The sequence below is a fragment of the Emys orbicularis genome, chromosome 4 (genome assembly GCF_028017835.1).
Source record: "Emys orbicularis isolate rEmyOrb1 chromosome 4, rEmyOrb1.hap1, whole genome shotgun sequence".
Taxonomy (NCBI): Eukaryota; Metazoa; Chordata; order Testudines; family Emydidae; genus Emys; species Emys orbicularis.
Window position 1 is genome coordinate 145,486,125 of NC_088686.1, and position 12,032 is coordinate 145,498,156.

Consider the following 12,032-nt stretch of genomic DNA (forward strand, 5'->3'; position numbering starts at 1 on the left):
AGGGAATTAATCTCCATTTAATTAGACACATGGGGAAATAAATGCTTTTGAAAATAAAGGCACTGTATCCACACTCTGCACTCCTACGCGCGTGTGCACAGATAAACACCCACAAGGAAAATATTTTAAGAAGCATCTGTCTGAAACCCTAGTCACACTTGATATGAATTACAAAAACTAGAAACGAATATCCACGCTCCCCTCACACACACAGACAGACACACAAACCTCTGCCTCCAATCTCTACCCTTGCTACACGCTGAGCGAACAGGAAAGATTTGCACTGTGTGTCCTAAAGGCAAAAGGCCTGTACTGTTTAACGCCAAGTGCAAGGAGTAGGCGCCAAATTGAGGGTCCCTCACAGGGAGCTCTCCCGCCAGCCCTGCTCTCACTGTCACTGAGAAGGATCCATCTGGGGCCTCTATTCACCATGAGAAGAGCAGTATAGTACCCTGTGGAATGTGGTTTTAGGCAGGCTAGCACTAAAGTGTTTGCATTTTCGAGGTTAAAAGCAACACCATCAACTCTCCCCAGAAACTGGTAGGGAGCAAGTGCAGAGCACAGGTGCCAAGCGCCCACTGAACAGCACTGCTTGCCAGGCAGGGTGACGCCTTCTGCACCTTTTCAATTTCAGAGGTTCTCTGCATCACCCCAGAAATCCAGCATGGAAGAAAAGTAGCTGGACGTGGACCTGTCTATAGACCCAGGGACACAGTTAGGTTTCAATGTGATCCTGGCTACAACCTGATTGGCAACCGTCAGATTCAGTGTCGATATGACAGAACCTGGGATCTTCCTGTTCCAGTCTGCATACAGGGTAAGTGTGAATCAGGGTTGACCGCTGAGTAACTGAGATGATCAACATCTGGTAGGGTTGTGCCTGGAGGCTAAAAAATAAACGTCCTTTGAATCCTGGGGTCACTTTTCAGCTGTGAATGGGGAAAATACAAATATCCACCTACCCCCTTATCTCTTGACTGTGCTCGTCACTGTGATAGCTGATCGCCTGCATTCTGCCCTGCCCTCCTGACAGCCAGAGATCTGGCAATGCTCTGTCTCACTGAGCGTCCTAACGGTGTGAATGGAAACACAAATCAACAAAACTCATCCCCCTCTCAACAAATTCTATTTTGGATTCTTAAGGGAGTCAAGAGAAATTTGTAGGAACAGAAAAGTAGCAGATTGGGAAAATCTGAGTTTGTGGGTGAAGGGGGATCTAGGTAGGTGATATTTAATCTTTTTTGGATGTGTCGCGTCACCAGTGCAATGGAGGGTTTGACATAACACATGCATCCTGGGCTTTTCCCCTTCCTGCAGACCAGCCTATTTTAAGCTGTTCTTAAACAGGATTCTTCCCCTCTCCCCCGTTAGCGTTGCGGTGTCCCCCACCTCCAGTCATTGTCAAAGGGAAGCACAATGCCAAGCCATTGGCAACTTTCCCCAGTGGAACATACGTGAACTACAGCTGTGAACCTGGCTACGCCCTCCGTGGAGAGGCTTCAATCTATTGTACCACATCTGGAACTTGGCGCCACCGTTCTCCTCTATGTGAAGGTGAATGCATTTTCAGTTGGCTTCTTCCCTTTGGCTGTAGGTGTGTCAGTCACTCGACAGGATTTAAAGCAAGAGAAAGAATGTTCAGACACACCAATTAATGCCACAAAATTCACAGCTGGGAATAGATCCCCCAGGGAGACACACAGGGCTATAATCACTGCTGGCACAAGAAGCTCAGTTGACTTCAGTGGAACTTACATACTGATGCCGGTGGAGAGCACGGCTCTCTGAGCGCTGCCGGACAAGATTACAGTTGAAAGAATTTATAAAAGTGTCAGCAGGAAGATGGAATCGTGTAGAAATACTAATGAAAATGAAGTTAAAGGTATTTGGGGAGATGTAAATGCGATGGAGGGGAAGGTAGGTAGGAAACTTTACCCCTGATGTGTGTTTGCCTCACTGCTCTTAGGCACAACTGAAAACGAGTATGTGAATCTCATATTCAATCTGTGATCCACTATAACCCCTGAATTCTTTTCAGCAGTACTACCACTTAGCCAGTTACTCCACTTTTGTAGTTGTGTATTTGATATTTCCTTTTAAATTGAAGTACTTTGCAATTGTTTTTATTGAATCTCATCTTGTTGATTTCAGACCAATTCTCGAGTTTGTCAAGGTCATTTTGAATTCTAATCCTGTCCTCCAAATTGTTTGCACCCCTCCCAACTTGGTGTCATCTGCACATTTTATATGCATACTCTCCATTCTATTATCCAAGTCATTAATGAAAATATTGATTAGTACCAGACCCAGGGCACTGACCACTGCAGGACCCCACTAGATACGCCCTCCCAGTTTGACAGCAAACCATTGATAACTACTCTTTGAGTACGGTCTTTCAACCAATTTTGCACCCACCTATAGGAAATTAATCTAGACCACATTTCCATGGTTTTCTTATTGAAAATGTCATATAGCAGTGTCCCCCACCAGGGGCCCCTGAGGGGGCCTCAAACAGGTTTCAGGGGGTTCACCAAGCAGGACCAGTGTTAGACTCACTGGGGCCCAGGGCAGAAAGCTGAAGCCCCACTGCATGGGACTGAAGCCTGGGGCCCTGAGCCCCACCACCGGGAGCTGAAGCCAAAGCCTGAACAACTTAGCGTTGTGGTGGGGGGGGGTCCCTCCTTTCTACCTCCTTTCTTGTCCTGCTTTCTACCCCCTAATGCCAGCCCTGGCTTTTATATGCAGAAAACCAGTTGTTGTGGCACAGGTGGGCCATGGAGTTTTTATAGCATGTTGGGGGGGGGCCTCAAAAAGAAAAAGTTTGAGAACCCCTGTCATATAGGACTGTGTGAAAAGCCCTACTAAAATCAAGATATATCACATTTACTTCTTCCCACCGATCTACTAGGCCAGTAACCCTGTTAAAGAAGGAAATTAGGTTGGTTGGTATGATTTGTTCTTGACAAATCCATGCTGACTATTCCTTATAATCCTGTTATTCTCTAGGTAATTATATATTGTTTAATATTCCAGTATCTTTTCCAGATATCAAAGTTAGGCTGATTGGTGTATAATTCCCAGGGTCCTCTTTGTTCCCCCTTTTAAAGACAGGTACTGTGTTTGCCCTTCTTCCAGATCTCTGGGACCTCACCCATCCTTCATGACTTCTTGACGATAGTTGCTAATATTGCTGAGAGTGCTTCTGCTAGTTCCTTAATTACCTTAGTATTAATTTCATCAAGCCCTGCTGACTTGAATGCATGAAATTTATCCAAATATTCTTTCTCCTGTTCTTTCCCTGTTTTGGCTTGTCTTCCTTCCTTCTTCTTGTTAATATTATCTTGAGTATCTGGTCACCATTAACCTTTTAGTGAAGACTGAAGCAAAATAGGCATTAAACACCTGAACCTTCTTGATGTCATCAATTAGTTCTCCTTCCCCAGTATGTAGATGACCTACAATTTCTGTTGTCTTTCTCCTTGCTTCTAATGCATTTAAAGAACCTCTTCTTATTCCCTTTTATGTCCCTTGCTATGTGTAATCCATTTTGTTCCTTAGCCTTTCTGATTTTGTCCTGTCATGCTCGCGCTGTTCTACAAAACATTAAGGAGAGAAATAACTTAATGGGTTTTTCCCCCACAAACCAACTAAAAATAAAATGGCAGTTGCCTGCCTTGAAGAGCTTGAAGTCTTTCTCCTGCTTCAATGCAGTACTGAGCTAGTGCATAAAAACTAAAGACTGAAACAGACTATGAATTGAAATCCTGGTAAAACTCCCACTGACTTCAGTGGGCCAGGATTTTGCCCTGTATGTCTACATTCCTCCAGCGACAAGGCAACAAATTACACCTTGGTACAGTAATAGGATTAAATGTTTGCTCTTGTCACTTTTAAGTGAATATAACTACACCCAGAGCTGTCCCCTTGGGTATGGAGAATCGGGGTGACTGCTCCTGGCCCCGTACTTTGGGGGGCCCCGCAGGCTGGTGCAATTGGCCCGGCGCGGTCAGTCCCACCCCTCTAGAGATGGCCCTGACTACACCTAAAAAACCTGCAATCTCATCTTCTGGAACTTACTTTCCTCCTCTTCTTGAAATATTGTTTTTACTGACCTTTATTTCAGAGATCAGATGTGCATTCCCAGAAATTCAAGGTGGCAAGAAGGCAGTAGCAGGAACTACATATCGATTTGGAACTAATGTTACTCTGGAATGTGACAACGGTTATGTGCTGGAAGGCAGCAGTCTGATACAGTGCCAACATGACTTTACCTGGAATCCTCCTGTGCCAGTCTGTAAATCCAGTATGTATAGAATAAATGGGGAAAATGCATGCCCTTGAGTTAAGTCTTTGCTGTGGTGAGACTGTAGCAAGCCTAACAGTAGATGGTGAATATTTGATTTTTATTCCCTGTGTTAGGTTTCCACCTAGTGGTCAAATGAAAATAGAGGTTGAAATGAGATTTGCCCTTTGCAGAATCTGCAACACAAATCCCTGTCTATTCTGAGGCCTGCTTTACACAGAGATTTCCAACACTAGACAGGTCTTTTTTTAAACCCGATTTAGTTAAACCAGTGCAAGTTTGTGTGCAGACAAGGTAAAATGTTTCTTCGGCTGCGTAGACAGTATCTATCTAGGATAGAAAAGAGATTGTATGTAAGGTTTTCAAATTTTTATTTGAACAAAGTTACACTGGTACACAAAATGAACTCAGTGTGTATGTGTCTCCTGAATATATCTGCATCAGTTGTTTCATGACACATACAATAAAAAGACTAATACATGGTCTCCCCCACACAGTTGCAAGGGCTTAACTAAATCTGCTTTAAAAAAAAATAGCACCTTTAATCATACTAGTGCAACTTTGTGTGTGGGCACTGGAAGCAATTCCAACCTGGCTTATATCAGTTTAGCCTGCACCTATAAATTATGAATGCAAGCTAAACTAATATAAGAATTTTCAGACATAAGTGTGCCCACACAGGGGCTTGCACCAGGTTAACTACATTGATTTAAAGTCTGATTTAACTTAAACCAGTGTGATTTTTGTGTGTAGACAGGCCCTAAAGATGGGAAGGTAAAAAGCAAATTCTCTCAACTTGAGGCCTGTCTAAAATATAATATGATGTCCTAATATGGTTTGAGTGTATGTAGAGACCGCCAATCAGTGTTACAACCATGGCTTTTGTTTTGCTGTGCTGATGGGCTCCCCAAGGGGAGCTTTTCACGACAGTTATGTCATTCTGTGTAAAACTCACTGCATTTAGGTTGGAGTTTTCAAAATATGCCTTAGTCTTTACTTTAAATTTTCTCCTTATCAGTAAAAGGCAGTTCTGTAAGCAACAACTTTGTCCTGTCAGCTTAATTCAGTGTGTGTGTGACGTGCTCCCAAGACCCTCACAGTTGATATGTGGTTGATTTAGCAGGTGAACTGAAAGAGATTCTTTCTTGCTCAGCCACTCAATACAGTGCTGAGCTTTCTCCTGTGCTGGAAGAGGCAATTGGGTTACAGTGGTTTATCTCCCTTTAAAAGTTGCAAGGGCCTTTCTATGGGGAGGACTTTTAATAAATGTTGCTTTCTAGCTCTCACCAATAAAATCTGTGACATGCCTGAGATACAGAAAATGTTTGGATAAATATTTTTTGAAGAAATCATGTGGCTGTGATTCCTCTTTCATATTATAGTAGTTCAATTTTTTCTCTCCCTTCTTTCCCCCATTCTAGGTTCCTATAACTTCATCTCAGTAGTCCTCGGTAAGTAGTTTACTAAAAAGACTTGGGGTCAGATTCACAGCTGGGGTAGATAGACAGATAGATGCTGATTTACCCTACTTGAACATCTGGCCCATTGTTTCTAAACCTTCTTTATAGAGTCAGTTTCCCAGCTTTCAAACCTTTGCTTCTCCACAAGACTGCATGTGAACCAGGAAAAGTACAGTACCTCCATCATCAGACTCTTTAAAAACCTCACTTCCTGGTGGAGTTCCCTATGGTTTGAGATTCCATTGTCTAGAAACCAACAACTATTTTATATCCAAAAACCATATGCACCAAAGCCACTTGGACTAAGATTTTTGTCAGCTTTGTTAGCATTCTTCAATTTTGCTGCAGGGCTTCCTCTAGAGCACCTGGCACAGGTCTGGTCTACACTAAAATATTAGCTCAGTTTCATTGTCAGTAAGGGGTGTGAAAAATCCACACCTGAATGGAGTTGGTAAGCCGACCTATGTCCCTGCATAGACAGTGCAAGATCAATGGAAGAATTCTGCCATTGACCTGGCTACCACCTTTTGGGGAGTAAATTACTTACGCAAATAGGATAGGTAGCGTCTACACTAATGCGCTACAGCGGCGCAGTAGCTTGGGTTTTTCATATACTAGAACATAGTTGATCTCATCATTTCAAGCAGTCTGAAGAGCTCTAGGTTTTAGACAATGGGTTGTGAATGGTGACCCATTTGTGCATGATGTAAATCTCCTTTTGCTTGTGCCATTATGAATCCACATATTATATCTAAACACTAATAGATGGTCTTATTCACAGTGAACTTTTTGAATGCAGTAATGTTATGTTTTTGCCTAAAGATCAAAACCTGAGAAGAGTACAATATGAAATGTTAACTTTGTAAACACAGACAATAACTCAGGATTCAGAAACCCTTGTGGTACAGATAGAGGAATGCCGTCACCTCTTAACTTTGTTTGGGATTTTGTGAGTTAATTATAAATCTGCAAAGGCCAATAATATTATTTCTGTGTTTCATAAGCCCATTTGTCAGACTAATTCAGTTCTCTTCTTGTTGTCTCTCAGGGATCGTAGGTGGCGTGCTGCTGCTTCTCCTGGTTACCATCATTATCTGGAGGATTATGTCTAAGCAGAATGCAGGGTGAGGGATTTTTCTAAATTTCCATTCATTTCAATATGTGTATGAATTGTTTTTTGGTTCCACCATTCAGTGCTGGCCAAACATTTCATTAAAAGAATCATGATCTCCATATGCAACAATGGGACAAAAGAAATAGGTAATCCCTAGTGTAATTTTGTGAGTCTGCAGGTGGTGATAGTTTAGTGTTCTTCATATACCAATCTTTATATATAATATTTTAAAAACTTCTCTCCCTCCTAGTCTCTTTGCTCTGGAAGAAGCATTATTATAATGTATTTTTACAAAAATAAACTAACCCAAAACATTCTTTTCTGTCACCAAGATATTAGCATGATACAAAGAAATGATGGATTTTTCCCATTTAGATCCAAAAAGAATTTTTTTTTTTGCTTCTCTGTAATATACTAACATTTGAAAAGAGGAGAAAAGAGATGTAAAGGGTTTTTTTCCCCTTTTTCCCCTGCTGCTTTTTTACCTTTGAAATATCAGCGATGTAACATGGTTCTCTCAAGTTTTGTTGGAAGACTTTCTGGGACTAGGAATGGAAGTCGTTTTGAGAATGTGTATTGTGAGCCCTCAAACTTTAATTGCAGGGGCAGAAGGTGTTTAAAAATTGTGAAAAAACAAAAACCCTTTCTCTCCCTTCTCCAAACTGTCAGAGGATAGACTTAAATAGTTGTAAACAAAGTGTCTTAAAGAGTCTGGTCCAAAATCCTTTCCCCTCTCTCACTTGCTTTATGTTCAGTTTCTTGCGATGTCCTACGGTAGCCTTATTTTCTTCTTCGAGTGATTGCTCCTGTGTATTCCACAGTAGGTGTGCATGCTCGCCACGTGCACCGGTGCCGGAAGTTTTTCCCTTAGCAGTACCCGTAGTGGGGGAGCACCGCTGCAACCCCTGGAGTGGCGCCTCTATATCGCGCTATAAGGGGAGCTGCACACTCCCCCACCCTCAGTTCCTTCTTGCCGCCAGTGAAGGTAGTCGGAACTTAGTGCTCCAGCTCTGCTGCAGCACTGCAAACTTTAGTAGTACAACTCTTCTTAGTAGTCCGAATTTCTAGTTAGTGGCCTGGCTCGGGGCATGCCCCGTGCCCCAGGCTTCAAGTCGTGCGACTCCTGTCGCAGTTCTATGCCCAGAAGCGATCCACACTCAGTGTCTTCGCTGTCTGGGCGAGACTTACGTAAGTGAGCGTTGTAAAATCTGCAGGTCGTTCAAACCAAGAACAAAACGCGAACGAGATATCCGTCACCGGGCCTTACTAATGGAGTTGGCATTGGCCCCGGCACCGGCACACCGACCCGATCCAGCGCCGGGCGCGTCGTCGGTGCGCAGCGATGCCCCATCAACTACTCGGCACCGCTCCCCTGCTAAGAAGCAAGGGAAGACTCAGCGGTGCCAAGAAAAGGACAGGGGTGAGGCCACACCTGAGTTGGGCAGCCCACGATCCCCCTCAGGATCCAGACCTCTGACTCGTGCTGAGCAGAGTAGTCCGGTCCCGTCCACGCGTGCCTCACCTGCGGTGAGGATACCGTCGACGCCGGAGGCAGCGCAGGCAGCGCGTGATATCCTCACCCTTCCGATGCCGAGTGCGCCACCTGAGATGGGCCCTCGCTCCAGAGGGAAGCCGCTGCTGGGAGCTCATCAACCCTCCCTGGTTCGGCATAGCCTCCGCTCCTAGGATGAGGTGCCTACCCGTTCTGCGGGGCCATCTCATAGCCCGCGTCAGATGCCCACGCCGTTAGCTGACTCGGCTGAGAGGGAGTCCCGAGGGTCCTCCGCTACCAGGAGGGGTCGCAGGCACCGAGGCAGGAGGCGTCGATGCTCCTCTTCCTACAGGAGTTATAGGAGCAGGTCTCAACACCATCAGCACCGACGCTCAGACTCGAGTGATCGCTCCGACAGGCGTCGTTCGCGAAGCACCCCTCGGCCGTCACCAGCACCTAGCTGTCGTAGCCATGGTCGCCATGGTGACTCTGGAAGCAGTACCTCTGATGGGTACAGGTCTTCCTCGTCGAGATCTAAATCTCAAGGCCGGCACCGATGCGGCCATGGACGCTCCCGTCGCTTGTTCGGCACCGTGCGCTCATCAGCGACGTCGGCCTCGGCACCCAGCCGCCCATCCCCAGGCCGTGCCACCCTGCACGATCAAGCGGCTCCGCTAGATCCCCAAGTAGGGCACTGGCAAGGGCAATGGTGTTAGTGGGCACCTTGGCCCCAACCGCCGGCACCAGCGAGACCCCGTTCGGTGGCCGGGGCATCACAGGTGCATTCAACGTCCCCACCTCAACACCGGGAGAAGTCAACCGGCACCGAGGCAGCGGCAGCGCACCCGGGCTCAGACTCGGGGGTTGAACCACTGGTACCGCCCAATGCCCTGGGGGCAGATCTGGTCCCTTCCCCAGCACCGGAGGAATCCATTGCGGTGTCACCACCCGCCTTACAGGAAGATTTTAAGGCTCACCAGGAGCTCCTTAGGCGGGTCGCCTCCAGTCTCCAGCTCCAGGCTGAAGAGATGGAGGAGCCGTCGGACACGTTGTTCAACGTCTTGTCCTCCTCGGCACCGGGCCGTGTGGCTCTACCTCTCCACCAAGGGGTGGCCAATATCTCCACGTCGCTTTGGCAAACCCTGGCATCCTTGGTGCCTATTTCAAAAAAGGCGGTGAGAAAGTACTTTGTGCCAGCAAAGGGGCACGAATATTTGTACTCTCACCCGGTACCCAACTCTCTGGTGGTGGAGTCAGTAAACCACCATGAGAGACGTGGCCAACCCGCGCCCACCCCCAAAGATAAAGACGCCAGAAGACTGGATACCTTCGGCAGGAAGGTTTATTCATCGGCGAGCTTCCAGCTCAGGGTGGCTAATCATCAAGCCCTCCTGAGCCACTATGATTTTAACTTGTGGGGGTCCCTGCCAAAGTTTGAACCTCTTCTTCGGGAAAAGGATAAGAAGGAGTTCAGAGCTTTGGTCGACGAAGGCGTGACGGCGAAAGCGGCCCTCCAAGCGGCTTTGGACGCAGCAGATACAGCAGCCCATTCGATGGCCTCCGCTGTTGCCATGCACAGGGCATAGTGGCTCTCGCTGTCACGGCTGTCTGCGGAGTCCCAGTCCCTCATGCAGGACTTGCCTTTCGACGGGAAGGCCCTGTTTGCGGATCAGACACCCGTCTACATGGGATGGAGGACTCCCGCACCACCCCGCAAACTCTGGGCCTATATGTCCCACCGGCTAAGGACAAACCCAGGCCACAGACCTCGGCTCCTCCAAGTAGGGGCAGATATGAGCCTCCACCTAAGAGGCCGAGGGAGCAGAGACGTAGGTCCCAGCGCCAGTCCCGCTCGGCCCCGCGACCTGGGCCCTCCAAGGGCAAAAGGCAGGGGAAGAGGTGCTTTTGACTCTTTGCGGGGGGCCACCGGGCTGTTGCCGGGGAGCCCCCCAGTTAATAAAGTTTGTGTTCTGCAACCGTTTATCTGCCTTCCGAGTGCAATGGTCCCATATAACGTCGGACCAATGGATCCTCAGCACCATTTCCAGGGGCTACATGATGCAGTTCACTTTGCCCCCCCTCCACCACCCCCGGAAATCCCCGGGAACCCGGAGCACGCCCTCCTTCTAGACCAGGAGGTGACGCGCCTCCTCACCCTGGGCGCAGTGGAGAAGGTGCCTCGGGAATTCCAGGCCAGGGGTTTCTACTCCCGGTATTTCCTGATTCCAAAGGCAAAAGGCGGGCTCAGGCCCATCCTCAACCTGCGGCGCCTCAACCAGTTTATGGTTCGTTACAAGTTCCGCATGGTTTCCCTGGCCTCTATTATTCCATCCCTAGACCTGGGGGATTGGTTCGCAGCCCTGGACCTCCAGGATGCTTATTTCCACATCCATATTTTCAAGAGTCACAGGCACTACCTCCGCTTCCTGATAGGGCGGGACCACTACCAGTTTATGGTCCTTCCCTTCGGCTTCTCCACGGCCCCCAGGGTTTTTACCAAATGCATGGTGGTAGTGGCAGCCTACCTCAGGAGGAACGGGCTGCAAATTTTCCCCTACCTGGACGACTGGCTGCTCAAAGGCAAGTCTCGGTCCCAGGTGCAGGCCCAGATGAAATTCCTGCTGGCCACTTGCGAGAGTCTAGGCCTAGCGGTAAATGAGGACAAGTCCACGTTAGTGCAGTTTCAGCGCATACACTTCATAGGAGTGCAGCTGGACTCGGTGGTGGCCACGGCCTCTCTTTCCAGGGACAGGTTCGAGATGCTTAAAAGTCTCATAGCCTCGGTCACGTCCTTCACCGTGACAACGGCAAGGGTGTGCCTTCAACTCCTGGGCCACATGGCAGCCTGCACCTCCGTGGTGCGACATGCCAGGCTCAGAATGAGGCCCCTCCAACTCTGGCTGGCCTCCCAATATTCCCAGGCCAGGGACGGCCTGGACAAGGTTGTCACGGTACCTCCCAACTTAGTGGCTGACCTGCAATGGTGGTCCTTCCCGGGCAACATGTTACAAGGGATCCCCTTCTGAGAGACCCCTTCCTCACTAGATCTAGTTTTGGACGCCTCGGATCTGGGGTGGGGAGCCCACGTGGGGAGCTTCCAAACCCAGGGCAGATGGTCGACTTCGGAATTGTCCCTGCACATAAATGTCAGGGAACTCAGGGCGGTGCGCCTGCCATGCATAGCACTCAGCCTGCACCTTCGGGGAAAGATGGTCAGACCAAGATGTAGTACATCTAAATTAAATAAAAAAATTAAAATTTTAAATTAATGGAGATATCCTATCTCCTAGAACTGGAAGGGACCTTGAAAGGTCATCGAGCCCAGCCCCCTGTCTTCGCTAGCAGGACCAAGTACTGATTTTGCCCCGGATCCCTAAGTGGCCCCATTAAGGATTGAACTTGCAACCCTGGGTTTAGCAGGCCAATGCTCAAACCACTGAGCTATCCCTCCCCCAAATCAACAGGCAAGGGGGCACGCGCTCCTCGGCCTTGAGCCAGGAAGCCCTGGACCTATGGGAATTTTGTATAGCCCACGACATCTCTCTGAGGGCTTTTCTCCTACCCAGCACATGCAATACGTGAGCCGATCACCTCAGCAGGGTTTTCTCCCACCAATACGAGTGGTCACTCCATTGGGAGGTTGCCCGGCAACTCTTCCGATAG

At 47.9% G+C, this 12,032-nt stretch overlaps 1 protein-coding gene across 1 annotated transcript in view; it reads left to right on the forward strand.

Annotated features, from left to right (window-relative positions):
• The window catches only part of CR1 (complement C3b/C4b receptor 1 (Knops blood group)), a 42,498-nt gene extending 33,451 nt beyond the window's left edge, over window positions 1–9,047 (forward strand). The window contains exons 30-36 of the mRNA XM_065403427.1: window positions 635–817; window positions 1,372–1,554; window positions 4,124–4,303; window positions 5,725–5,754; window positions 6,812–6,887; window positions 8,092–8,297; window positions 8,722–9,047. Of these exons, the coding sequence (XP_065259499.1) occupies window positions 635–817; window positions 1,372–1,554; window positions 4,124–4,303; window positions 5,725–5,754; window positions 6,812–6,887; window positions 8,092–8,297; window positions 8,722–9,047 (1,184 nt within the window). The remainder of the gene's footprint in view (window positions 1–634; window positions 818–1,371; window positions 1,555–4,123; window positions 4,304–5,724; window positions 5,755–6,811; window positions 6,888–8,091; window positions 8,298–8,721) is intronic.
• The last annotated feature ends 2,985 nt before the right edge of the window (window positions 9,048–12,032 follow it).